Source organism: Lepus europaeus, chromosome 4, assembly GCF_033115175.1.
Source record: "Lepus europaeus isolate LE1 chromosome 4, mLepTim1.pri, whole genome shotgun sequence".
In the NCBI taxonomy this organism is placed as follows: Eukaryota; Metazoa; Chordata; class Mammalia; order Lagomorpha; family Leporidae; genus Lepus; species Lepus europaeus.
The window spans coordinates 129,983,400-130,009,169 of record NC_084830.1 but is presented as its reverse complement, the minus strand read 5'-3'; the positions used below and the strand labels follow the sequence as shown (position 1 = coordinate 130,009,169).

At 58.3% G+C, this 25,770-nt stretch overlaps 2 protein-coding genes across 8 annotated transcripts in view; one reads left to right on the top strand and one right to left on the bottom strand.

Moving 5' to 3' along the window:
* Window positions 1–13,821, top strand: part of TCOF1 (treacle ribosome biogenesis factor 1) — a 34,966-nt gene extending 21,145 nt beyond the window's left edge. Inside the window, exons 19-28 of one of the 6 annotated variants that reach the window (XM_062188846.1) lie at window positions 3,338–3,521; window positions 4,743–4,858; window positions 6,428–6,541; window positions 6,860–7,097; window positions 7,606–7,685; window positions 8,545–8,725; window positions 10,486–11,025; window positions 12,373–12,470; window positions 12,825–12,869; window positions 13,137–13,820. In XM_062188846.1, coding sequence (XP_062044830.1) covers window positions 3,338–3,521; window positions 4,743–4,858; window positions 6,428–6,541; window positions 6,860–7,097; window positions 7,606–7,685; window positions 8,545–8,725; window positions 10,486–11,025; window positions 12,373–12,470; window positions 12,825–12,848 — 1,575 coding nt within the window. In that variant the 3' untranslated portion in view covers window positions 12,849–12,869; window positions 13,137–13,820. Of the gene's footprint in view, window positions 1–3,337; window positions 3,522–4,742; window positions 4,859–6,427; window positions 6,542–6,859; window positions 7,098–7,602; window positions 7,686–8,544; window positions 8,726–10,485; window positions 11,026–12,372; window positions 12,471–12,824; window positions 12,870–13,136 lie in introns of those variants that run through there. The other 5 variants (XM_062188845.1, XM_062188848.1, XM_062188850.1 and 2 more) reach the window with 5 other exon arrangements.
* A 1,234-nt stretch (window positions 13,822–15,055) lies between these two features.
* Window positions 15,056–23,628, bottom strand: CD74 (CD74 molecule). 2 transcript variants are annotated; one of them, XM_062189711.1, is made up of 9 exons: window positions 23,415–23,628; window positions 19,194–19,366; window positions 19,008–19,087; window positions 18,187–18,249; window positions 17,499–17,594; window positions 17,153–17,240; window positions 16,235–16,426; window positions 15,810–15,872; window positions 15,056–15,599 (listed from the first exon to the last, which is right to left on the bottom strand). In XM_062189711.1, exons 1-9 carry the CDS (start codon window positions 23,489–23,491, stop codon window positions 15,589–15,591), a joined length of 843 nt encoding a protein of 280 aa, XP_062045695.1. In that variant the 5' UTR covers window positions 23,492–23,628; the 3' UTR covers window positions 15,056–15,588. The 2 variants fall into 2 exon arrangements, with proteins under 2 accessions (XP_062045695.1, XP_062045696.1); XM_062189712.1 differs by lacking the exon at window positions 16,235–16,426 and having other exon boundaries at window positions 23,415–23,625.
* Between the last annotated feature and the right edge of the window lie 2,142 nt (window positions 23,629–25,770).

The window sequence follows — 25,770 nt, the reverse complement described above, 5'->3', positions numbered from 1 at the left end:
TTATCGTTCTGTGTAGTCTCCACAACAACCCGACGAGGACAGGTCCTGTCATTATTTCCATTTTCCGGAGGAGGCTGTGAGGCTCAGAGAAGTAGAATGAAGTGCCCCAGCGTCATGTGGCTGGTGCCAGATAGACAGATCCGGTGTTTGAACGCAAGCCAGCCTGGGTTCCCTGGCAGTGCCTGACACGTTGCTCTCCGGGGCTCAGGCCTTGCCCCGTGGCTCTCGCGGGAGCCTTTGTGAAGCAGCCTCCCTCTCCGAGGGCTCTCAGCAGCCGAGAGGGAGGGGGCCCCTTCGCCTTTCTCTGCGGGGGCGTACTAACACAATTAAAATGAACATCACGCTTAAACTGAACCGCTTAATTGGTATGTTAGTCCTGAAGATTCTAGAGTCCCTACTGAAAAAGCAGAAGGGAAGAAGTCGGGAGTCGTGCCTTCCCCTGGAGGATTCAGGGCAGACGGGCGCAGCCCAGGGAAGCTGCAGCCTCCGCCTGCTGGGGGACTCGCAGCTCCTTAATCCCCAGCTCGCTCATTAGGATTATTATGATTATTATGCATTTACCGAGCGTTTTCTATTGACAAGTCTCACTTTTTATTATTAGCCCATCTGTGGGGGAAGGGAGTCGATGCAGGGGTGGTGGGCGGAGCCCCGGGCTGGGAGGCTGGGGAGGAAGGGTGGCTCCCTTCGAAGGCCCTGCACTGTGCCTCAGGCCTGTTGTGCCGTGTTAACCTCAGGCCAGGCTCTGTGCTGGCAGTGAGTGATGGTAACAGGAAAACAGTAAGTGTGCGAAGCAGTGCATATGTTTGGTGCTTGATTTAGCCACCCCATGGTGCATACATGTATCAAAACATGGTCTATTCCGTAATACATACCGTCTTTACTTATCAATTCAAATTAACCAATTTGTTTAAAGTGCCACTTTTTCCATTACTTTGCCAAAACGTTAAAAGACATATGGGTCCCAAAAGGACACCTTGAAAGAAATTAAAGGTGTTTAATGGAGGCCGCATGTGATTGGAGAACTGGCTTCCAGTCCTGGCTTTGGTACCAGTTTGCTGGTCACCCTGGGCAAGACCACATCCCTCCCTGAGCCTCTGCCCTCTGAACCCCAGATGGCACCCAGAAAGAGGGGCATCCTCAGTCAGCCTGGGTGGGGCTGGCCCAGGGTCTGGTGACCAGTCCCCAGGCAGTTCCGAGGGAGGCTCTTAGAGGCATGGTGCCTTTGTGACTGTGCCCTTGCCGGGTTTGGCAGGCTGGGCCGCCAGCTCTGTGCCCTCCTGCTGCCCTCACACACTTGCTGGGGCAAGTGGTGTGCGCTCAACTCTGACAGGAGGCAGGGAGCGCTGCCCGGAGAGCCCCAGGTTTGGTTCTGCAGGCCTCAGGCCCGTGGGCAGCAAGGGAGCCCCTGTTACTCCTCTGGTCCTTACTGCCCAGCACCTGCAGGGAAGCATAAAAGCATGGCCAAGCATTCGGACAGTGATGGTTTCGCTGCTCCGCTGCCCACCAAAGTTTCCTCGGTGACCGTAGAAGCAGGCCCCGTGCAGCGTGCAGAGTTGGGCACCCTGCAGTGGGTGAGCCTAGCCTGCCGTGACTGCTCCCCCTTCCTTCAGGTGGGGAACCAAGGCTGTCATGGTAGAGGGGGGAACACAGCCCACGCCAGTGCTGCCCACCTTACTAAACTCTACAGACTTGGTCCTCACACTCCCACTGCAGACGGCACTGGGCCTTGGTCCCCCTCCTGCTTCTCCCCGCCCTCCGCAGCCAAGCCTCCTGCCCCACCTCCTTCCCACAGCCCAGGGGCCCCGGGTGGGCCGGCGTGGGCAGGTGGAACCAGGAGGCGGTGTTTGCCGCTGAGACGCTTTTAACATCCCAAGACGCTATTGTTTGCCTCAGTGGGTTCGTTGCCTCTCTTGGTCCTCGGCAATCTGTTCCTCTGTCTTCTCACATATATATAGATCCCCCTCCCTCCACCGCAAGCCTTCTCCCACTTTCCATCCTTCCCCTTTCCATCACGTGGGAAGGAAGGCTCTGAAAGTGGCAGATCAGAGCAGCCACGGGGGCGGCTGTTTGGCAGGGCTAGGGAGGGCCTGAGCCCGGCAGAGCTTCCCCCTCAGGCAGGCCCCTTCCTGCTTTCCTTCTGACTTCAGCTCTCTGCAGCAGCCCAGGTCGCTGAGTCAGGCCCAAGACCTGAGCAGTGTGGTGGAGTAGGCAGAGAGCCGGTCCCAGCGACCCTCCCCACCCCTCGACCTCAGGCCGTGCGTCTCCCCTGGCCAGAGGGGGAGCACAATATTTGAACAGCCCCGCCAAGTGCGGCCTGGAACGGGGACACCCCAGCTCCCGGGCTCTCCTTAGCTGGAGGTCTCGGGGGATGGCCCCGGACCCGGAGTCCTGCTGCGTGCAGCGATATGTCGGGAACCAGGGTTCCCGGCCCCACGGCCCTGTAGAGCCCCACACAGCTGTTGCTGCCCACTTGCTTGCGCTTTCTTTTATCATTTTATTGGGAAATGTAAAGCATACCCAAAGATAAAATTACATAAAGAACCCCCACAGGCCTTCCCCAGCCTTGGCAGTTACTGCCTCCTGTGCGGGCTCGTTTTGTGCAAACCCCTCCACTCACTTCCCCACATCTGAAGCGACTTTGAAGCCAGTTTCAGGCGTGGCACGTCATCCACCAGGATTTATTCACAACCACTTTTCAGCGTCACCCCCGAAAGGGACCCACCCAGACAGCACCCCATTTCCCCGATGGTCTTGTGACGGGGTGCTCAGTAAGAGTCCCAACACTGGATGCTGCCTCGGGGGACAGTTGGTCCCCTCGTTCATCAGCACTGGATGCTGCCCCACTCTCCAGCCCGGTTCCCTGGGCAGCTTATTTGCTGGGAAATGAGGTGGGTGTCCCTCGGAGCCGTGTCCTGGGAGTGCTGCCTTAATGTTTCCAGGATGGGGCAGCTGGGCTGTGGAGGCCTCCCCTGGTGGACTGTGCACCACACCTGGGAGCTGTGGAGAACGCTGCTCGGCCCGCCCTCGGGGGTAGCTGTCTCTGAAGATGGTCAGAGGCAAAAAAGGCGAAATATGCTCTTCTGCCCAGTGGCCTTGCTCTGTGGCTTCGGGCAGCCGTCCTTGTTCCTCCAGGCTTGGGCTTTCCCACTGTACCACACTGACCCTGGGAGTTCAGTGTGAGGGCAGATGGGCTGCTGTGGGCTGGGAGCTGCTGGGCTGGGAGTACCCCCCAGCTCTTTGAACCCCTTGCTTTGTGAAACCCTTCTCCACCCCACCTCCCCTTCCCCTGACCAAGCCTTTAATCACTGGGGGGTGTGTTTTGTTTTTGTTTTTCAAGGTGATTAAACCCCCTCTGATTTTTGTCGACCCTAATCGTAGTCCAGCTGGCCCGGCTGCTGCCCCCGCACAGGCCCAGGCTGCGGGCGCCCAGAGGAAGACCCGGGCCTCGGAAAGCTCAGCCCAGAGCTCCTCAGAGACCGAGGATGAGGACGTGATCCCCGCCACGCAGTCCTTGGCTCCTGGTGAGCGCAGCCCCGCGTGGAGCTGACTGCCGTGCTAGACTTCCCAGGCTCGGCTGGGAGGGCCCGGCAGCACCACCCTCATCGAGGGACAGGACGAGGGCCAGCTTGCACAGCCAGGTGTTGTCAGCAGGGCTTGGGGCTCGGCCTTCAGGTGCTGCATCAGGCATCTGGAGGCAGGGCTGGCTCACCTGTGGCCCTGGAGCAGTAATCGCCAGGACTTCCCTGGGCCACCCCAGCCGTGGGACCCAGACCACTGGCTGGAAGCTGCAGGGACCAGGCTCCTCTGGAGCTGGGGTACTGTATCAGTGGGCTGTGAGGAGGGTATTGAGGCACTTGTCTCGTTAGGTAATCCCTATACAGGAGCCCTTCGGGGAGGGACTGCGTCAGCAGAGACAGGACCAGCTCTGGGGTTTGACTTCTGAGATTCTTTGCTTCTACCAGTGATAGCAAGAAAATGGTCGATGTCACCATTGTTGGTGTTACACTTTTATGAGGAAGTAATATCTGATAACTGGGGAGATAGTTAAGAAATACAGGTTAGCGCAAAAGAAGACAACACCCCCTGTAATCCCACTGCCTCCATCACTGTTGAGGGTTTACAGTTGCTGACCTTACAAAACCCTAGGATGGACATGTTTGTCTTTAAAGTGAGGCCCCGGGATTCTGAGTGGCTATCTCGGGATGCTGTGGGATTTGGGTCATCTTCTCCTTACCGCATGGTTCCTCCTGGCCAGTGCCCTATCAGAGGACACAAGGGTTTGGTTGGGGCTGTTGTATCTGCTGCTGCAGTGAGCAGCACGCAACCACAAACGCTTCGGGCGATTTTCGTGAAACTGTTGTAGCCGCAAGGACAGCCCTGGCGCCCGCCTGCCAGCCTCTTGCTCAGGAGCAGCATCCTGGCCTGCGGAGAGGCGAGCGGAGGAAAGGAAACTCGAGTCACTGCCATAGCAGCTCTTCGGACCCCCTCAGCCCAGTTGTGACACAGGGACAGTGGCCGCCTGGCAGGCTCGAGGAGGGGCTACACCAGCTTCCTCCTGTTGTGACACAGGGACAGCGGCCGCCTGGCAAGCTCGAGGAGGGGCTATAACCAGCTTCCTCCTGTGGAAGCCCTGAGCGTGGCACAGGGCCCCAGGAAGGGCTGAGTGCTGGACTGGGGTATTGCCACTGCTGGGGAGGCCGTGGGGCTCCTGGGCACTTACTTGCCCCATCCCTCTCTTTCAGCCTACAGAACCAGCGTGGTGCCCACTGGCCGCCCAAGGACAGGCCTTGGGGCCAGCGGCAGTGAGGACAGCAGTCGGGTGTCAGAAGGCAAGAAGCAGGAGACACCGGCCCCGCAGGTACCTGCATGGGCCGGTGGGGCAAGGGGCTACAATTGGCTGTCACCTGCACACTTGTGCACCCCGGCGGTGGCAGTAGCCAAGGCCTTCCTGGTCTTGTGGCCACAGCCCGCAGGTTTCAGAGCCACCATAAGCTGTCAGGAAGAGCAGTCTGGGGACATAGCTCTGCTCCCAGGGCCCGTCACCAGCTTTACCCACACAGTTGCATTTTTGTTTTCTTTGCATTTTTAAGATGACCGTGAACATGATAAATGCTCTACTTAAGCATGTGTCATGGTGACTTTATCGGTCTCCCTGACTGTCACCATTTCAGTGCGTGTTTGGTCCTTGCCTGAATCTCAAGACTGGGCAGGGCAGGATTGGTGGCCCACTGTCTCGATGGTGAAACTAGGATGCGCTCCCCAGGGGCCTCCAGCTTGACCGGGCCTGGGCTCGGCATACCTAGCTCTTGGCCCTCAGCATCTTTGGCCATACTAGCTTGCTGCCCATTGCCTGGAGAGACGCCCACTGAAGACCCCATGCCTCCTTCTCAGGCACTGGTACCTGGGCATGCCCCCCTCTCACTGGCTCTTCACGAGCCACAGTCCAGGGAGAGCTTCTGGGAGCATGGGTACTGGGTGGGTAGCCAGGCTGGGGTCACAGCCCCCAAAACCATGTATCCCTCCATGCCAGGCCTTGGGGCTGAGGCCAGAGCAGGACGGAGAGGACAGCAGCCATTAAACTAAAAGTTCTCACCAAATTGGAGGTGCTGCGGAGGGCACCAAGCATAAGCTCAGGATGATGGGGTGACCTGCTATAGGAAGTTGGGCAGGGAATGCTCCCCCGGGAAGTGGCCTTGAAGCAGGCGACGTAGCCAGGTACAGGGAATGCTGGGGTGGCATGCAAGCAGGAAGACCATGGGTGCCATGACCCTAGGCCTGGGAAAGCACCTGAGAGAAGGTGGGGAGAAAGTAGCAAAGGCAGAGGGGCTGTGCGACAGCTGAGGGGAGCCTTGAGGCCCTCTGCAAGGACTCTCCCGGCTTTGAGTTATCTCCGAGTGCTGGTGGGTGGAAGAAGTAGGAGTGGTACCAGGGAGACCATGAGGCGTGAGATGGGTCTCCGAGGAGGGCAGAGACTGAATGTGGAGCTTCCGGTAGGGCCCGGGCCCCTTCCCTGCTCTGGCCTAGGAAGCTTGCTCTGCACTTTGAGAACATAGACCAGCTCATAACCTGAGGCCTGGCACTCCTTTCTCTGCCTAGAGAGTGATATTGCTCTTATGACTGTCCCTCAGCTCCCCTTCTCCACCCCACCTCCCCTTCCCCTGACCAAGCCTTTAATCACTAGGGGATGTGTTTTGTTTTTGTTTTTCAAGGTGATTAAACCCCCTCTGATTTTTGTCGACCCTAATCGTAGTCCAGCTGGCCCGGCTGCTGCCCCCGCACAGGCCCAGGCTGCAGGCGCCCAGAGGAAGACCCGGCTCCTGGTGCCTGGGTCCCCTCCCGCCGCAGCCAGACCTAGTCCGACCCAGGCATGGCCTAGGTGACACCCCAAGAACCCATGAATTTCAGGGCTGCTATTTGCTATCCACAGGTGACAAAGAGGAACCCAGCATCCCTCCCGCTGACCCAGGCTGCCCTGAAGGTCCTCGCCCAGAAAGCAAGTGAGGCCCAGCCTCCTCGTGCCAGGACCCAGTCTTCAAGCGGGGTGAGTCTGGGGAGCCCAGGGGACCACACCCCCTCGCTCTGCTCCAGAGGCAAGGCCGTGTTCACCTTTCAGCCCCACCACAGAGTGCAGATGGGTGTGGCCGAGTCCCGGCCGCAGGCCTTGCGGCCCTGGCACGTCAATGCTGTCTCGATGTCCCTGGACCACAGTGGGCTGATCTGGGAGAAGGACGTGCAGGACCCCTCTTCAGAGTGGTGGGAAGCATCTCAGGAGGCCCAACACAGTACCCGGCCCTGCTGAAGCGTTCAGGCAGGACCAGGTCTTAGCCTGATTCTTCCTTCCGTTCTTAAACCAAATTAGGTTGATGGGACTGTGGGAGCACTCCCCATGACGAGTCCTCAGAGCGCCGCTATCCAGGCCAGAGTGACCAGTAACCTCAGAAAAAGCAAAGGCCAGCAGACCACAGCCCCTCCCTTGGGACACCCCAAGGCCAAAGCCCCTGGGAGTTCAAATGACAGCGAGGACAGCAGCAACAGCTCCTCAGGGAGCGAGGAGGGTGCCGAGGGACCCCAGCTGACCAAGTCGACCCCCAGGCCGGGTAAGGTGCAGGGAGGGGGAGGGAGGGACGGGCAGCCCAGGGGAGAGAGAAGCGCACCTAATGGAGCCGCAGGCTGTGGCCTAAGCTCTGGATCTCGAATCTTTCCATGGCCTGGGCCAAACCATTGCACACTGGGCTACAGCTTCCCCACCTGCACAGCTCCGTGAGGGACTCAGTACAAATGATTTCAAAGCCCTGACCCCTGGCAGCATTTTGATATGCTCCCTTTAATGACCAACTCCCTAAAATTCCGGATGCATGTTCCCCCCACAAGGGAAGGTGGGGAAATATGAGTGGTGTCTTGGGAATTAGAAACCAGAGCTTGGGCGTTGAGGTGTCTCACCTGGAATGCTGTGGATGGGGATCCATAGGAAGCCTTGGGCAGGTGGGTGAGGACACACACAAGATCAGGGCCTCCCCAGGCCCTTTTGAAGAGCTCTGCTCTGCTCTGCCCAGCTGGCAGGAGCCACCAGGGACTCCCGACAGGATACCTGTGCTTCTCCAGCAGGTTCAGTCCCCACTGGGAAGGAGACCTTGGTGGAGGAGACCTCCGAGTCCAGTGAGGATGAGGTGGTGGCGCCTTCCCAGGTAACTGCGGGGCGGGGGACAGGGTTGGTGACTTCATGCGTCTTGGGCCAGGAACTCCGGGCCAGAATCTGGTCTGCCTCGTGCAGTCCTAGGCTGAGGCTGACCCCGGGCAAGGTCGTCCCGGTCACAAGCCACCAGGTGTGGCCCAGGCAGCACGACACAGCCAGGCTGCTCCCGCCCCGAGGTTGCACTCAGCTCAGAGCTGCAGGTTGTCAGCCTCTGGGGCCGTAGGAAAGATTGCGCTGCGTTCTGCGTGCTGCCAGGCAGAGTGCAGGGGCTGCCCTCTGTCTGTGGCACATGCTGCTGATGGTTGCTTTTTCTTAGGTTTTGGTTTTCTTTGTTTTGTTTAAAAAGCAGAAAGAGACAGAGGTGTCTTCGTCCGCTGGTTCACTCCCCAAGTGACCGTTATGGCCCAGGCTGGGCCACGTGAAGGCCAGTAGCCAAAAACTCAATATGGGTCCCCTTCATGGGTGACAGGGAGCCAAGTACTTGAGCCATCCCCTGCTGCCTCCCAGGGTGCACAGTAGCAGGAAGCTGGGATGGAGAGCAGAGTTGGGACCCTAACCTGGGCACTCCCATATGGGATGTAGGCGTCCCACGCAGCGGCTTAACTGCTGTACCAAATACCAAACCTCCATTTGCATTTATAATAGGAGGTTTCCTTTTTAAATGTGTCTGCATTGATTAAAATAATTTAGAAAGTGCACACGGAAGCCCCCCTTGGGGCTGTAGTGCCCACTCTGCATTGACAGGCCTGGCCTGGTCCTGGATGTGCCAGGACCGGCTTCCTCCCAGCAGGCCATGTGGCAGGGGCAAGGTGGGGTGGGCTGGCGGCCTCTTTCACACTGGGCTTCTGCAGTCTCTCCTCTCAGGTTATGTGGCTCCTGGGCTGACCCCAGCCAATTCCCAGGTTTCAAAGTCTACTCCCAGGCCAGACTCCAACCCTTTAGTTTCCTCTACTCCGGCTACCAAAGATGACCTGGATGGCAAGCAGGAGGCAGAGCCACAGCAAGCTGTGGGCACCGTGTCCCCTAAAACAGGTGAGTTAAGACACAGCAGGATGTGGAAAGACAGGGCCGTGGGTCCGTTCTTGCCCTGCCCCAGCAGCACTCCTACCAGTACCTGTCCAAGTGAGGCCTTGTGGTTCTGCCGTGGACCTGGAGGAGCTCATCCAGGCGCAGGGATTGTCTGTGGTCTGGGATGGCCTGAACATTGTATCCTACCCCGAGGGGGTAATACACCTGTGGGATGACCCTGCCTGGAGGAAGCAGCATCTTTGGCCTGTGGAGTGGGCCTTGCCTTTGTCTAGCCATGCTTGCTGACTCGTCTTCCCAGCGAATGGGCTCCTGGGCTGGATTACAGGGAGCCCCATGTGGGGCTAAGACCAAAGGGTGGGCCACGTTTGCAAGAGTCTTAGCACATGGAGGAGACTCTGGGTAAGGGGTGGCCCCCAGGCTGTTCCGCCTTGCCCTAAAGCCTCCCAGCAGGCCATCAGCCCCTGGGCCTGTGTCTTAACCGTACAAGGCAGGAGTCAGTGTCTCTGATCTGAATCAAGCTGTGCCCACCCCCCACCATGGAAAATAGCCACATGATATTTGAAGAGTAGACCAGAGGACTGAGGCCACCCGACCTGGGCATTTGTCATCCCTGACACTGCCAGAGCTACAGGGCAAGTGTCCCGGATGGACACACCCACGACAGCACTAGGGGTTCCTCAGTCTCCATGTTCAGAGCTGTTTGTGGGTAAGGAGCAGAGCAGTGAGCTCTGGGGCAGAGGCTGTCAGGGCAGATGGCGCACTCAGCTTTCCTTTCCAGATGGCTCTTCTCCTTGCCAAGAGTCCCCAAAGGACTGGATCAGGCCTCCTTCGGCCGGCGACCCCCGCATGGGGCTGGGGCGTAGTCAGGCTCCCTGCACACCGCAGGGAGCAACACCAGCCTCGTGCGACAGAGTGCCCAGCTGGGCCTCTCCCAGTGGACCTGTCCAGGGCTGGCGTGGTGGAGCCCTGTGCCACGCGGTCCTGGGGTCAGAGGCAGCACTGGGGCCCAGTCCCCGGGCTTCTCGGTGCAGCTCGCCCCGGGCTGGGTCAGGAGCAGAGCCACTGCTCACTTTCTTCTCCAGTATTCTCCTTGTTGGAGGCGGGTGCGACAAGGAGATGTTTTAGAGGGGGCTGTGGAAGGTTTTTTTAACACGTGTAGTCAGCACACAATTATCAAAGGCAGGCAGAGGCGTGGAAAATTCTAAACAGAGGCTGTACCAGAAGTCGCTCTGGCAGGCAGTGAATCTGCTTAGTCAGCCACCACGTGTGTGCCCAGGACACCTGGCACCGAGACGATGGGCCCACCGTGTCAAGTGGGCAGAGCCATGCGCTTGCATGGCATTTACTTCCATTGGGAGTCCACTGCGGACGACGGGAACCTTAAGACCCCAGGAGGAGCAGAGGCTGGCCAAAGTCACAGCAAAAAGGGGTGGCCTAGCGTGGCCCAGAACCCAGGCTCCGGCCCCCAGCTACATATGCGATCTGCCCTGGCCTGCCTTCCACATCCCAGCTACGCTCCAGCTCTAGGCCGGGCTTGTCCAAGCGGAGGTTGGAGTGAGAGAGAAGCTCTAAGTTAGAAGTGAGGTCAGTGTAGGAAGCCAGCAGAGGTGTGGGCTTAGGAGCCAGATTGGGGCGTAGTGACCCGTAGGCTGCACTTTCCTCATCGGTGCCATTGTCGGGAGGCAGGGTCTCCCCTGGAACCTCCTCGGCTCTCATACCCGCCAGCTCCCATAGATCTGTGACCCCAAGTTCTTTCTTCACAGGTAGAAAACAGGCCACCTCTGGCACCACACCTCAAAAGCCCCGGAAGCCCAAGAAGGGAGCCCCAGGCACCCAAGCCTCAATCCTGCCCAGCAGCATCACCCAGCGCCTCCTAGGCGAGCCCTGGCCCCTGAGTGAGGCCCAGGTGCAGGCCTCGGTGGTGAAGGTGCTGACGGAGCTGCTGGAGCAGGAGAAGAAGAAAGCCCTGGACGCCTCCAAGGAGAGCAGCAAGAAGGGCCGCAAGCGCAAGCTGTTGGTGGACCAGCTGGCCCCTAAGGCCCCCAAGAGCAAGAAGAAGAAGCTGGCAGCCGCTGGGGAGTGTAGGGAGGGCGCTGATTCCCAAGAAAAGGCCTCCCGGACTTCCAAGGGGAAAGCAAAGAGAGACAAAACGAGTGGTGACGGCCAGGAGAAGAAAGCGAAGGGGCCTTTTGGCTCCCCAGGGGCCAGGGACAAGTCAGAAGGGGAGCTGGGAACAGCAAAAGTTGAAGGAGGCGATCAAAGCAACTTGAAGAGCAAGAAGGAGAAGAAGAAATCTGACAAGAGTAAGTGACTTCATTTCCTCAGGCCACTCTAGGGGCTGCCAGGGACCCACAGGACCAGGAGGCTCAGCGCTGGTCTCTCCCACAGGGCGGGTGAGGGCAGGCCAGGAAGTGGTTTTCATCCGGGATTGCGGGGACAGCCAGTAGCAGGCAGGATGGGATTCCAGAGCACATGGTCAGTGCTGCCAGGGAAGCCCCAGGGTGGCCTGCTCCCCCTGCCCAGAGCACGCCCGGGCAGCCTCCACCCATCACATACACTTGATGGGACAAGCGATGAGGTCCTCAGATCTCCGAGGAGCCTGCTTCCCTGGCCATCTACCTCCCTGAGTGCAGAGGGCACCCGAAAGCAGAACCCCTGAACCTCAGGCCCAGCTCTGCCCTCCCGGCCTGTTTCCCCAGTAGTAGCAGCGGTCTTGATCGATCTCTGCGCTAGGCTGTGTGCCCAGGACTTCCTTTCACCCTCAGGCAGTTGGGGTAGACCCTGCCGTTTTTTTAAAAAGTATGTAGAACTTTCAAATTACAGTGAGTTAATGTGGTGGACGTTTGGTATACAAGTTAAAGTACCACTTGAGACACTGATGAACATCAGCGTACCTGGGTTCAAGTTCCACCCCCATCCCCACCCCACCCCCACCCCCCCGACAACTCCAGCTTGCTAATTGTGCACCCGGGAGGTAGCAGGTACTGAGTCACGTTCTTGGGTCCCTGCTACCCACACAGGAAACCCAGATTGAGTACCAGGCTTCTGGCTTTGGCCTGGCCCATGCCCAGCTGTTGCAGGCTTTTGGGGAGAACGAGTAGATAAAGATCTGTTTCTGGATCTCATCTCTCTGCCTTTCAAATGGATAAAATAAATAAAAAATTACAAAGATTGTTTGTTTTTGAAAGAAAGCAAGACAGAGATAGATCTTTGATCTGCTGGTTCACTCCCTAAATACTTGCAACGGCTGGTGCCAGGCCAGGTCAAAGGCCAGGAGCCAGGGACCCGTTCGGGTCTCCCATGGGAGTGGCAGAAACCCAAGTGCTTGATCCATCACCTGCTGCCTCGCAAGGGCATTAGGAGAGAGCTGGATGGGAAGCACAGGACCCAAACCAGCGTTCCCGCGGATGAAGGCATCAGGCAGCCGCTTAACCCCTTCACCAAAATACCTGCCCCTAATAAATAAAAATTTTTTAAGTAGCACGACATAGAGGCCAGGTGGCCATGGATGAGAAGGAGCTTAAGGCTGGCCCCCGAAGGGCACTGGTAGCCCTGCCGGGGGCCCAGCCTCACCCCACAAGCTCCCTCAAACTGACCCCAAGACTCAGAATTGACTTCTGTTGTTCAGGAAACTTACTTTCTTCCCTCAGAAAAAAAAGACAAAGAAAAAAAGGAAAAGAAGAAGAAAGCAAAAAGAGCCTCAGCCAAAGACCCTGAATCACCGTTCCAGAAGAAAAAGAAGAAAAAGGTAGAGTGCGTGTGGAGGGGGCCTCGGGCCAGGAGACACAGCCCTGTCCCCTCCCCCACACGCCTGCCTGTCCCTGCCTCTTTCCCTTCTCAGGGTCTGGAGGGCGGGGGTGTGACACCTGTGAGGCAGATGGGTGTTGAGGGGGCAGGGGACCTGGAGCAGCCGCGGCTCCCAGCTGGGCGCCTGACCGCAGGGTGGCCCTATTGCAGCAGAGCCTTGGCCATCCTGGAGGACACCAGGCCCCAGCCCACAGGCACCCCTGCAGCCCCAGGGGGCCGCCACGCCTGCAGTGGTGGGGGCAGTGTGGGTGGGACAGGCTGCAGGTGCAACAGCCCCCGCATTCTCTCCTCACAGAAGGTGGCCGAGCAGGCAGTGTGAGGGGCCGGGCCGAAGGCACAGGTACACTTCCTGATCACCGAGGTGGGAGGGCAGGGTCTGCCCCCATTGAGAGGGGGCTGGGCAAGGGCTTCCATCCCTCAGGGCCAGCACGGTGATGCCAGGAGCCGGGGTGGTAGCCTCAGGACGGCCCAGAATAGTTCATGCAGCGGCCGGTCTTGCTTGTGTGCTGGGAGTGGCTCGTGTCCCGCCCGCGTGTCAGAAATGCCAGGTTTTATTCTTGGTGGAGAAGGGTCAGGAAATCTTACATCTGGACCTTTCCTTCCCTAGGGATCTCTTCACTGAGTGGTGACCGCCCCTATGCCTCTGACCTCTGCCCACCGTGGGCTGGAACTGATTTTAGAACTCCTCTCCGTGCGGCAGAAGCTCATCAGTCCAGGGGCTCCACACTGGCCAAGCCAGTGAGCCTGCGGGGGGCTGGTCCGACGAGGTGGGCCCAGCTCCCGTGGCCTCGCCCACCCTTCCCAACACGGGCGCTCGCATAGATGTGTACAGTATATATATTTTTTTAAGGGACCCGCCTCTTGCTCTTCAAAGCCAACCTGCCCAAAGGCCTTGGGACTTGCGCCAGCCTGCTCCATAGCCCCAGGAGGCCCAGCCAGCGGCTTATCCCTTGCCACTTGGGCTCCTGCTGGTACTGAGGCCTTGTCCTTTTGTCCATTTTTCCAGTTGTGGTTTGGTTTTGTTTTTTAAGAACTCAAAAAAATAAAGACTGAAAGGAAACGTGCAGGTTCCCAGTGCCTCTGGGCAAGCGCCTTGCAGTTGGCATGCTCTAGGAGAGACACTCTGGCTGCCTCGCGGGGGTGCACAAAGCAGTGCTTGAGATTCCCTCTCAACTGCGAGCCAAAGCTGAGTGAGACGGACAGTGGCCAGAGGAGGAGGCTCAGGGACACGCCCCCGGCGCTGCATCAGTAGGGCAGGCGTTGGTCTCCTGGTGCCAGGACAGCTCTCGCACTTGCCCTGTGCTCAGAAATGGAAGGGACCTGCTGAGCCACCTTTTGGAGCTGAGACCTGGCGAGAGGAGGTGCTCCTTGGTTTCGAGCTGGAGAAGGTTCATGTCCAGGTCCCAGCAGTTTCGTGAGGGTGCAGGCGAGTACGTGAGCTTGAGAGCTATGCTGTGTGCTGGCCACAGCCCTGGCTACGGGCTGAGGAGAGGAGGGGGTGGCAAAGGATGCCTTCTACAGTTCCAGCCTGGCCATGCGGAGCCCTTTTCCCCGACCCCAGGGCAGTGTGGGACTGTGGTGGTCGTGGGGGTTTCTCTCCAAGGCCTTAGCCTCCTGTGCAGGAAAGGGCTGGAGGTGCAGAAGCCGCAGGGTGATGTGTAGCCACGCTCAGGGCTTTGGGCCAGGCCCGACCTTGCAGGACTGTTGGATCTAGAACAGACTACAGTGAGCCTCACTGAGCCACAGCAGTTTTAAAATGGGGCAGTTGTGCTGAGGACCTGATTTGTGGAGTTGGAACAGTGGGCTGTGTCCCTCTAATCAACAACTGGCTGAGCCCAACTCGGCCTTTTTTTTTTTGTTTTTTTAAAGATTTTTTATTTATTTGAAAGAGTGACAGAGAGAGGTCCTCCATCCACTGGTTTACTCCTCCAGATGGCCGCAACGGCCAGAGTGCACCAATCCAAAGCCAGGAGCCTCCTCCTGGTCTCCCACGAGGGTGCAGGGGCCCAAGGACTCAGGCCATCCTCCACTGCTTTCCCAGGCTGCAGCAGAGAGCCAGATTGGAAGAGGAGCAGCTAGGACTCGAACTGGCGCCCACATTGGATGCTGGCGCTTCAGACCAGGGCTTTAACCCACTGCACCACAGTGCCAGCCCCCGGGCTCAGCCTCTTAAGGCTGGCATAGTCCCCCTGCTGTCCATCCCTGACACCGGGCCGATGTCGGCTGCCATCTGTCTTCACACGAGTGCTGTTCTCAGTATAGACATGAATTGGGGACATGGGAAAGTGAAAGAAAGCTGGACTAAGAAGAGCTTGTGCTTAAAAAGCCAGGCCACAGGCTGTTTCGTTTTGGAAGAGAAGCATCTTTGTATGTTAGCAGCCAAGTGTACCCATGTCCATGGACCACAGGTGCCCTGGCCCTTTCTGGCCCCTCAGGTCTCTGGGTTTGAGCCCCTGTGTTTCCCCACCTGGATGACTATTTAGGGTAAACGAGCGCGATCCCAACAGAAGCACCGGAGCCCAAGTGTCTACCTCCTACCATTTATTGTGTGAGCTGTGGCCCTGGGGGCTGTGACAAGTACGGCTGAGTGCAAGGGTGGTGGGGGCTTGGGGGTGGCAGAGGAAGAGACTGGGCTCTCACTTGGGGAGTGAGGGGGAAGGGGAAGCAGGTGGCTTATCCCCCAGGTGAACAGGCCAAGAAGCTGGGGCCAAAGCCAGAAGTGGAGGGGTGGAACACCGGTGTGTCCATCCTGGAGTCTGGGAATAGGGCTGTCCCTTCTGCCTGGGCCTTGCCACCTCACGCACAGTCCGGATCCTAGAGGCACTGATGAAGGTCTGCCCAGCTCTTGCTCATCCCATGGCAGACGGGGGCATGGCAGTGGCCCACCCGTGTCGTCTGTGCTGTTCTGACTTGAGGGTGACAGAGAGCCAGGCACCAGAGTCTCATGGGTTGAGGTACAGGGTGGGAGATGGAAGGGGCTGGGGTTGCAGTTGGGGGTGGAGGGGAGCAGAAGCTGGCGTGCGGAGCTGGCTGGATGCTGGAGGCGGCTTCTGCAGTTCTCATATGAAAACTAGGAGAAAGCAGCAGGTTGAAGTTGAGGTTGCCTTCCCAGCATCCTGGGGCCCCCAAGCGGTCAGGGACTTTGCGCCATCTGCTGCCCCCCTGCCCAGACTGGATTCAGGCAGTTTTCCCCCAGCCCTCCATCCCTGGGAGGCTGCTGTGGAGGATGGGCAGCTGGTGACCAGAACCCCACCCCCTATCCCCCAAGCAGGGCCCTTACCTTGACCCATTTCTGGCCTGGCCATGTCCAGCCCTGAAGATGGGTATTCAATTTCCATTGGCTCTGCAAAGCAACAGCAGATGTGTTAACTTCCAGTCCCTCCCAGCCCACCACTGGCACGGTGCCCAGGGGCACTTCAGGTGGCCACAGGCCTAATGTGGGGCAGAGCAGGTGCCCAGTGAGGAAGTGGGGGGACCTAAAGGAGCAAGACCAAGGAAGAGGCTCGAGATGGTGGGTGTGTGGGACACCTGGGTACTGGAGGACAATGCATGGATGGCTGTGGATGAGCGTGGATGTAAGAGAGAAATCGCAAGGACAGAGGCATGCAGAGAGGCACGCCCTCCCGTGCCAGGAGGGAGCTCTCACCTCGGCCTGCCTCGGCCTGCCTGGCCTTCAGTACCGCTGGTGGAGCGGCCACTGCTTACCACTGCAGTTATGGTGCCCGCGGCTCCTGGTGTGGGGGACCTCGGTGCCGTTGGGGAAGACGCACCAGCAGTAGCCGATGCTGCCATGGCACTGGAGCGGCATGTAATTGCCGTTCTCGTCGCACTGGGGTTTGAACCGGCCCGGGTGGACATCAGGGACGTGGCTGGCCTCTTCCAGGCACTTGCTCAGTACTGAAGCGACAGGCATGATGAAGACACGGTGAGACCCAAACACCACTGCTATGGGCCTCATGCCTTCTGCCCAAGTGGCTTTAGTCATGCCACCCATCATACAGGCCTAGCCGGGTCCGAGAGGAGAGGGGATGAGAATGGCCATGCGGCTCTTCGACCCCGGAACGTGGTGATTCCTCCTCAAAGCCCTTGAACAATTGGAATTGTAGCTGTGATGCTGACTTGTAGAGAGGTGCCTCGGGCGCCGCAATGAGTGAGCTTTCCTGTCTGTTTCACACTTGGCCAGCGGTGGGAGGAGCTAGTTTGGGAGGCCCCTCCTACAAATCAGTGGGAAAACCGAGGCCCTGGGCAGGGGATGCCACGGACCTTTCACCTCAGGACCCTGAAGCCCAGGGGGAAGAGACTTGCCCAAAGCAACATGGCAGCTAGGAGACAAAACTCCGAAGGGCCCTGCTGGCCGGCTCTCACCGGCTGGGCGACTCGGCCTCGTCCCTGGGATTGCGGGCAGCAGAGCTGGGGAGGTCACCAGGGGGACTCCTGCAGGCTCCCTTGCCCAGTGCTGTCCTCCACAAGGGAGGTCATCCCAGGACGGTGCAGACAGGCTGGGTGCTGGGGGCACTTGAGCCCAGAATGGGCAGGAAAGACAGAGTGGAGGCAGAGTGGGAGATTCTGTGGCACTTGGATCAGCAGCTCCAGGAGGCCCCCCAGAACTCCCACTCCCCGAACCTTTGGTTGGAGCCTCAGTGGGCTTCTCCTCCAGCGAGTTCTTGCTCATTTCAAACAGGAGCCACTGGTGCAGCCAGCTCTCAAACACCTAGTCCAGGGAGAGGCAGGGAGTCGGGGTCAGTAGCCATCCCTAAACCCCTACCTGCCTGGCTTTGCCCCTGGGGACAGAAACGGCAGGGGGCTGGACAAGACCACCACACTGGGAGGGCGGCTGCAGCTTGGTGAGCACCTTGCGGTGTTTGGGTTTTGAACGTGCTGGTGAGCCTCCCCAGCGTCTCTGCCCAGCCCTGCTGGAGCCGTGGGGTCAGGGCAGGGATGTGGCTCCAGTGCAGGGAGACCCGCCCACCTTCCAGTTGAAGCTGTCCATGGTGCCCTTGAGCTGCTTCAGGTTCTCCTGGAAGCTCCCCTTCAGCTGCGGGTACTCCTTCAGGGGGTCAGACCTCTGTGGAGTGGAGGGGCAGGAAGGAAGGTTGAAAAAGAGTTCCCTGGCACGCAAAGTGAAGAGTGCAGCTCGTGTTCCCCTTGCCTTCCATCCTGAGGAGTGAGCCTGAGCTGGACCTTAGCCACGGTGGGGGAGGGGGGGTAGGAGCACTCTAGCTGTTATAGCAACCAGGCCCCAAGGCTGGGAATCAGGTCCCAGGCTAGCTCTACCAATGAGCCCAAGTCTTTTTCACACACTTAGTCACCTCCAGGAAGGCTTCCTTGACTACCTCCAGTTTGCCTGGGTCATCACCTGGGCACTTGTCCCCCAAACTGGCCTGAGATCTCAGTGGCTTCAGCAGGCTGTCTGGTCTACCAGTATGAGCCAGAGCCTTGGACAGTGTCCAGCACAGAGCAGACATGGAGTAAAAATTGCGGAAGATAAAGGGGGGTATTTTGAGACAGTCCTTTGCAAGCTTCTGGTCTCTGTTCATCTTAAAAACAAGCTGGACTGCCAATGATGCGGAACAGCCAGGCGTGGTGTAGGCACTGGGGCGCCGCTCACATGGTCCTGTGTGGGCAGACAGGCCACCCGGCAGCTGCCCTGCACTCACCAGAAGCAGGTGCATCACGTAGTCCTGTGTGGTGTTGCCATACTTGGTGACATTCTGCATAGGCTGTGGGAAGAAGGAACAGTTAATGAGGTGAGGGCCGGCAGCCCAGGCATCTCAGCCACCATCGAACATGAGACTTTGAGTGAGTCCCCTACTTGCTGCCTCAATGTTCTTATGGGCTGAGTTGGCATAAGGTTCCTGCCCAGGGCTTTGTCAGTAGCTCACTGTTCTATGTAGAAATATCCACAGGGGCCAGCCAGTGTTGTAGCATAACAGATTAAGCCGCCACCTGCAGCACTGGCATCCCATTTGGGTGCAGGTTCCAGACCCGGCTGCTCCACTTCCAGTCCCACTCCCTGCTAATACACCTGAGAAAGCAGTGGATGATGGCCCCTGTGCTTGGACCCCTGCACCCAGGTGGGAAACTCAGAAAAAGTTCTGGGCTGGCTTCGGACTGGCACACTCTGGTTCACTCAGCAAGTAGCAGAGGATGGAAGATCTCTGTCCCCCTCTCTGTAATCTGCCTTTTGAATAAATAAGTAAATAAATCTTTAAAAAATATATATTGGTATGGGGTACTCAGGGCTTGAGATGGAGGGGACTGGAAGGTGCCCTGGGAGGTGAAGAGCACTTTGTAAACTGGGGGTCGGGCCCTCCTCCCCTACACCCTGCCGAGCGCTCTTCCTCCATGCAGCCCTCCCCAGTACTCCGGACCCATGGGGTTTCCCTGGGTCAGCTGTCTTCCCATGCCCCTGCACTTGGCACCTGTGTCCCATCCAGGCTGCATATTTTCCCTCCCACCGCCCAGGCGCTGCCCTTACCCCCTGGGACAGGCTCTTCATGGGCAGTGCCTGCATCATCATGGGGGCGGCCATCCGCATCTGGCTCACGGGCTTGGCAGCTGTGGGGCAGGGAATAGAACGTGAGAGCGATCCCAGGGCCAGGGGGCGGGGCTCTGGGGGGAGGGGCAGATGGGGGTGGGCTGCAGGAGGAAGTGGGGCACGCACACTTGGGAAGCTTCATGCGCAGGCTCTCCAGCTGCAGGTTCTGCGAGGTGACCGTCAGCTTGTCCAGCCGGTCCTGCTGCTGGTATAGGAAGTAGGCGGTGGTGGCCTGGCCTGCCAGGAGCAGAGCCACAAGGACAGAAAAGCCTGTGTACAGGGCCCCGCGGCTGCACTTCCTGTTGGGAAGAATGGGGGGTAGAGGTCAGGGAACTCATGGCTGGGAGTGGGGGATGCATGCCCCTGGCTCCATCAGCCCAGGGGCCACCCCTGCTACACATGCACTCGCACAAGTAACATGCTGGCCTTCCCCAGCCATCCGTGCTGCTAAAGTCTTCCCAGGGAGAAACCTTGGAGCTGCCCCTGGACCAGGGGTCAGTGGGGAAGAGCCACGTTCCTTGTCCTGTGTGGGCCTTGGTGGCCATGTGTGCAATGGCAGGTGCAGGTGGAGGTCTCCCCAGCTTCCTGCTGCCTGGGGGACCTGCTCAGGATCACGATTGCCTTCAAGAAAAGTGAAGAGGCTGGGGTTGTTTTGTTTGTTTTTAAAGACTTATTTATTTTGGAAGTCATTGTTACAGAGAGGGAGCGAGACAGAGAAAAGATCTTCCATCTGCTGATTCACTCCCCAAACGGCCACAACAGCCAGAACTGGGCTGATCTGAGGCCAGGAGCCAGGAGAGCTTCCTTGGGGGCTCGCACTTGGGCCATCATCCGCTGCTTATCCCAGGCCATTAGCAGGGAACTGATTCAGCAGTGAAGCAGCTGGGACATGAACCAGTGCTCAAATGGGTTGCTGACGTGAAAGGCAGTAGCTTTACCTACTACATCACAAGGCCTGCCCCTGGGTGTTTTGTGTGTGTGTGTGTGTGTGGATTTTAGGGTTGTGTTTTTGTGTGTCAAAAGATGTCTGTATTTACCATGTAAGGGGAAGGTCCCACTCCCACAGTGAAATCAGAATTAATCAGAAAAGGGAAGGAAGCGGGACCGGGACGCAGAGTGTGGCCCACCTTTTGAAAAGGAGAAGTGCGGCCGTGACATTTAGGAGTGGGTTGGGAGAGCAGTGGACGTCGGGCTGGAGCGCTCCCTGTGCCCCACACTCTGCCTCTGGGGACAAGGACCTGCCAGGCAGGGCCTGGGCCTCTGCCTCAGCCACTCCAGGGCTGGGAGGGGTTTTCTCTGGAGCCGGCTCTGACTGTGGCCAAGCAGCGTCCCAGGGCGTCCGGGCCCGCGTGGGTTTCTCGCATTCTGGACGGCCAGGGGTCCTCCCTCATGAGTGGCTGAGGTGCCCTTGTCAGGGCATCCTAACGCCCTCCACCGGGTGAGTCCACGGCAAGAGAGCCCTCACCACGTGCTGCACCTGCGTCTTGCACTTCCGGCCTCCGGAACTGTGAGAACACATTTCTGTTCTTTGTAAGTTCCTCGGTCTGGTGTTCGCTCACAGCAACACACAACGGACTAAGAAGGAGACGTCTGGAAACTGTCAGGACGGAACTGCCCCTTGCTTCCTGCAGCTACCAGGGAAGATGGTTTAGGAAACTCCAGGAGACTCTTCTGCCTAGCAACTCGAGACATCACAGGCACGCTCATTCTCATTGGCTCTCTTTACCAGCCCTCTGCTTTCCAGGCCAAGGCCCTGCCCAGAGGAGAGTTAGTCTGGGAGGAAAAGCACAGTGCCTGCAGGGGGGGACAGGAGGCAGTCAGACAGCAGGGGAAGACACCTTCTGTTCTCGGTCTTCCCGAGGAACACAGGGGCCTGGCCACTCGGCTGGGGAGCGTCTGTCCAACTTCAGGCCTGTCTAGGTTCCAGCTCTCCCGCCCACCCCCTCTGCTAGCCCCTTGGGAAGTCCCTCCCCTTCTCTAAGCTTCAGTTTCTTGGGAGGCCTAAGGAGCTACAGATTTCTATCAGAGAGATCACAGGACCTGGGCTGGAATCCGCCTCAGCACAGGCTTAGGGGGCCGATCTTGTAACTCCTCCAGTGGGTGAGATTGGGTAGGAAAGTCTACTGAGGGGCAGGTGCGGTGGCACAGTGGGTAAAGCCGCCGCCCACAACACTGGCATCTCATACGGGCACTGGTTCAAGTCCTGGCTGCTCCACTTCCAACCCAGCTCCCTGCCTAATGCATCCGGAAGAGCAGCGGAAGATGGCCCAGTACTTGAATCTCTGCCACCCACATGAGATGCAGATGGAAATCCAGGCTCCTGGCCTCCTCCCAAAAAACTGCAGTCATTTGGGTGGTGAACCAGCAGATAGAAGTCTCTCTCCCTCTCTCGCTCTCTGTCTGTAACTCTGCCTTTCAAACAAAATAAGTCTTTAAAAAAAAAAAAAGTCCACCGAAAGGGGTTTTACGCATGGTGCTCTATAAAAAAAATCCCCAGTGCTATTCTCAGGAGAGTTAATAGTTAACTCTAGCATCTGGCTTCCTTCCTCTTTATGCACCTTGAGCGTCTGTCCCCTGGTCCTGGCAGAGTGCCAACTCTCTCACCCTGCGTCTGAAATAAGAAGTCAGGAGCCAACCAGAACTGGCAGGACTCATGACACATGTGTTTCCAGGCAGAAGCGGTTGAGAAAGGCTCCCAGATGCGCTCCAGGGGGCAAGGGCCTGCGCCCGTGGGGCCGGGCTGGTTTTAGGAGCAACAACTGACCTCAAGTGAAAGCCCAATATCTGACAAGGGGCGCCTTCTCTGCACCCTGAGCCCACCTGGGTCTGCAGCTCACTGGGTGCCCCGTCCCACCTTCCTTCCCTGTGCGGGGACTGAGCAGAGGGGTGAGCCCCCACCCAGCAGTCAGGCCAGGCGGGGTTCACATTCTGCCTCCAGCGCTCCCTGGCCGGGATAACCTGGCCAAGTCACCACTGTGAGCCTCAGCCTCTTGCTCTGTCAAACTGGGGGTAATGAGAGTGCTCGGCTCCTAGGGTGGAGTCCGCCTTCACCTGCGGGTCTGACACACTCACGAGGCACTAACAGCGCCGGGGCTGCTGTCGCACCGAGTCCCAGAGAGAGGCTGTGACTCTTCCAAGACCATGTGGCCACAGCAGAACCTGGACAGAACCCAGTGCTCCTCGGGGAGTCAGCCCCCTCAGCCTGGGATTCACTGGGCCTCCCAAGGGCTGCTGTATGACCTCTCAGGTTGCCTTGTCCCCAAACACCTGGGAGGATCTCTCCCCAACCTCCCTCTGCCTGGCAACAGGTGACATTACATCTCACTCTGAGTTCCCATAGGCTGGAAATTACTTTTCAGAGATGGGGGGAGGGGGGCACTAGCATTGAGGGCGGTACATTCTAGCCTCTTTGGGGCTTGGGGGGCAGAGAGGACACACAGGTGAGGCTGGAGACTGAGAGAGGGGCCCTGGGGTCGGTCCTCCGGCTGGCTGCACGGGATGGGGCACAGCCACGCCCACTTCCTCCCCTCTAATGCCCTCCTGACCTCTCTGAAGCCCTCCCCCTGCTCTGCAGACCCCTGCACTTGCCTGGCACCAGCACTCACCCCCATACCCGGTCATGGGAGGAAGGGCCTCGGGGAACAGCTGCTTTCCAAAGCTGCTTCTACACTTGGATCCAGAACTTTTTCTTTTTGGACAGGCAGAGTTAGACAGTGAGAAAGAGAGAGACAGAGAGAAAGGTCTTCCTTTGCTGTTGGTTCACCCCACAAGTGGCCGCTACGGCTGGCGCATTGCGGCCAGTGCGCTGCGCCAATCTGAAGCCAGGTGCTTCTCCTGGACTCCCATGCGGGTGCAGGGCCCAAGGACCTGGGCCATCCTCTACTGCCTTCCCGGGCCACAGCAAAGAGCTGGACTGGAAGAGGAGCAACCGGGACAGAATCCAGCGCCCCGACCGGGACTAGAACCTGAGGTGCTGGCACTGCAGGCGGAGGATTAGCCTAGTGAGCCACAGTACCAGCTGGATCAAGAACATTTTCAAAGTCTTGCCCTAATCTAAGGTTCATGGCGCAGCTTCAGGGGATCTGCGAAGCCCCTGACATTGTGTGAAAGCCTAGGGAGAGCATTCTGGGTGCTCTCCTGATTTTCAGAAGCAGGGAGGTACACGTTGCTAAGAAGGGAAGGATCCCCTGCCCTAAAGGAATCAAAGCTCAGAGCAGGCCAGAGACTGGCTCAAGGTCAACCAGAACCTCAGTGCGAGGGCCAAGGCTCATCCTTTCTAGGATTCCCAGGGCTCCTGTGCACATCGGGGCAGCCCAGGATCCATGCTGTCCTGGGGCTCACACATACCTCTCCTGGGCCCCAGGGCGCTGGCCCAGCATGGGCATCTGTTCATGGTTGGAGATGAGGTCGCGCTGGTCCTCCATGGCTCTGGCCTCGCTGGTCTTCAACTGTGCACCTGCTGCTGCTGCTGCTGCTGCCTGCGCGTCTGGGACCTGAACCCCGTGGCTCACCTCTTGAAGTTGGTGCTGACGAAGAGTCTGATTCGTCCAGAGCAGGCCACTCCGCCCACTTGGTGGATGTGGAAGTGAAAACCACCAAGCTGGAAATACCCCACGTGGGCGGAGCTGCCTTTCACCGATCAGGATGAGGAGGGGGAGCCCCCCCCAGGCAGGTAGCAAGGCCAGCACGATCCCATTGGCTGCCCAGGGCCCTCATCACTTGTTTCTGGGCAGACCTTTGGATTCGCAAGGCTTTTTGAATGTTGTGGCAAAAACAGACCAATGTTCCTTAGACAGGAAGTCACTTTGAAGCAGAAAATATCTTTGTCTCATCCACGGATGAGTGGGTACAGAACGGGGGCTGAGCACCCCATGTGAGCTTCGGTGAGCCCTCTTCTCTGGCCCCAGAGAGAAATGGGGGCGCTCAGTGTCCCCTCCGTGGCCCTCTAATTCAAGCACGTTTAAAGCCTCAGAGTCCTTGGCCCTGAGACTTCCACGGCTTCCTCAGCCCTTCAGTGGGACAGGTTCTGTGCTTGCGTCTTGTCACCCGTACTGTGACCCTCTGGGGAGTGTGTGTCACCCTCATGTGCAGGCGGGGAGCCCGAGGCTTCGGGAGGCTGTGTCCTTGCCGGGGAATTGAACACCCAGGAAGCAGGGGTGCCCATGTTGTCCGACACTCTTCTCCTCTGTCCAGGTCGTGCGGCTCAGATGCAGAGGAGCGGGGGCCTCCGTGTGGAGGGAAGAGGGAAAGGGTGCCCTGGGGAGGCAGACACCTGTGTTGGTGAAGTGCTGCAGCTTGAGGACTGTGACACAGTAAGGAAAAAATGGGATCTCTGCCCCGAGGGCCCCTGGGATCTATGAGGTGATGGATATTCAGTGCTAACACGACCGGCAGCCTGAAGCCCCCAGATACCTTCAGGGTGGGGGCTGCTGCCAGAGGAACCAACCACGTGATGAGACAATTGGGGCTTTCAGACCCCGGGCCCCTCATCTCATCCTGACCCCCAGGAAGGAGGAAGGTAGATGGAGACGCCAACTGGTTACACCTACATCACAGAACCTCCATGGAACCCCAAAGCACAGGACTTGGCAAGCTCCTAGGCCCGTGTGTCAGGAGGGTGGCATCCCAGCCTCACAGGGACACAAGCACCTACACTCCAGCTCCTTCCCCAAGTCCCGCTCGTCCACGTCCTTCATCATCGGCCAGTGATGTTGAGAACACATTTGCTCCCCTGCCTGAGAGGAGCCTGGGGCCTTCGTCCCCAGTCCAGCCTGCCTTCCCCCCATCCACCATGCTGGAAGCCAGGCCTGTGCCCCACACTGGAGGAAGCTGCTCTGTGACAGACCCAGCAGGGAGAGGCTTGGAGGTTCTGACCACAGGAGCCCCTCAGTGGGTCAGCCCGGCTCACCGTCACAGCTTCCCCTGGGGTTTAGATGGTCCAGGTTCATGGGACTTTTCTGTGAAAGGGGACTGCAGGAGACAGGAGCACCCTGGAGGCACAGAGCCGCCCCGAGGGAGGGACAGGTGGCCACAGGGTGCTGGGAAGGCGTCCATGCTGGAGGCCAACAGCCCTGGAGACGGAAGCTGGGGCTGGACATTCAGCGTCAGGGCATGGAGGACGCAGCGTTCCCCTCTTCAAATCTCCCAAAAGGTGGAGCACAAAGAGAAAAATCAGAGAGAAAAGATAAGAGAATTAAAAACCAGTCCTGGAGGCCTAACCGCCAACTACCAGAGTTCCAGAAATAGAGAACAGAGAGAAAGCAGGGAAAGAATCCGCCGGTGAAATCATTCAGCCCAGTTCCCAGAACTCAAGGACGGAGATGTCCAGGAAGGACCTGGTGAGCGCCAAGGTCAGGGTGTGATCACAATTTCACAGCCAGGCACGTCGCTGAATAATTTTGGAAAAATAGGGAGTCTGGAAATTTCCAAAAGGAAACATAAATTAAAGGATTGGGAATCAGAATGACTTTAGACTGTGTGATAGGAACCCTGAAGCCAGAGTTCATGGAGCAATGCTTTCCAAATCCTGTGGGAAAATGATTTTCACCCTAGACTCTAATGAACCAAATTACCAAATGGGTATGAAAGCATCATTAAGAAGTTTTCAGGGCAGGGCACTTGGGACGCCCACACCGCATGTTGGAATGCCTGGATTCAAGCCCCAGCTCCACTTCCATTCCGGCCTCCTGCTGGTGTACACCCT

Excerpts from the sequence above, each read along its gene's own strand:
- CD74 (XM_062189711.1), bottom strand. The coding sequence starts at position 23,491 with ATGGAGGACCAGCGCGACCTCATCTCCAACCATGAACAGATGCCCATG. Across the intron at positions 19,367-23,414 it reads CGCCCTGGGGCCCAGGAGAG|GAAGTGCAGCCGCGGGGCCC; the intron begins GTATGTGTGAGC and ends TCTTCCCAACAG. Across the intron at positions 19,088-19,193 it reads GCGCATGAAGCTTCCCAAGT|CTGCCAAGCCCGTGAGCCAG; the intron begins GTGCGTGCCCCA and ends CCTGCCCCACAG.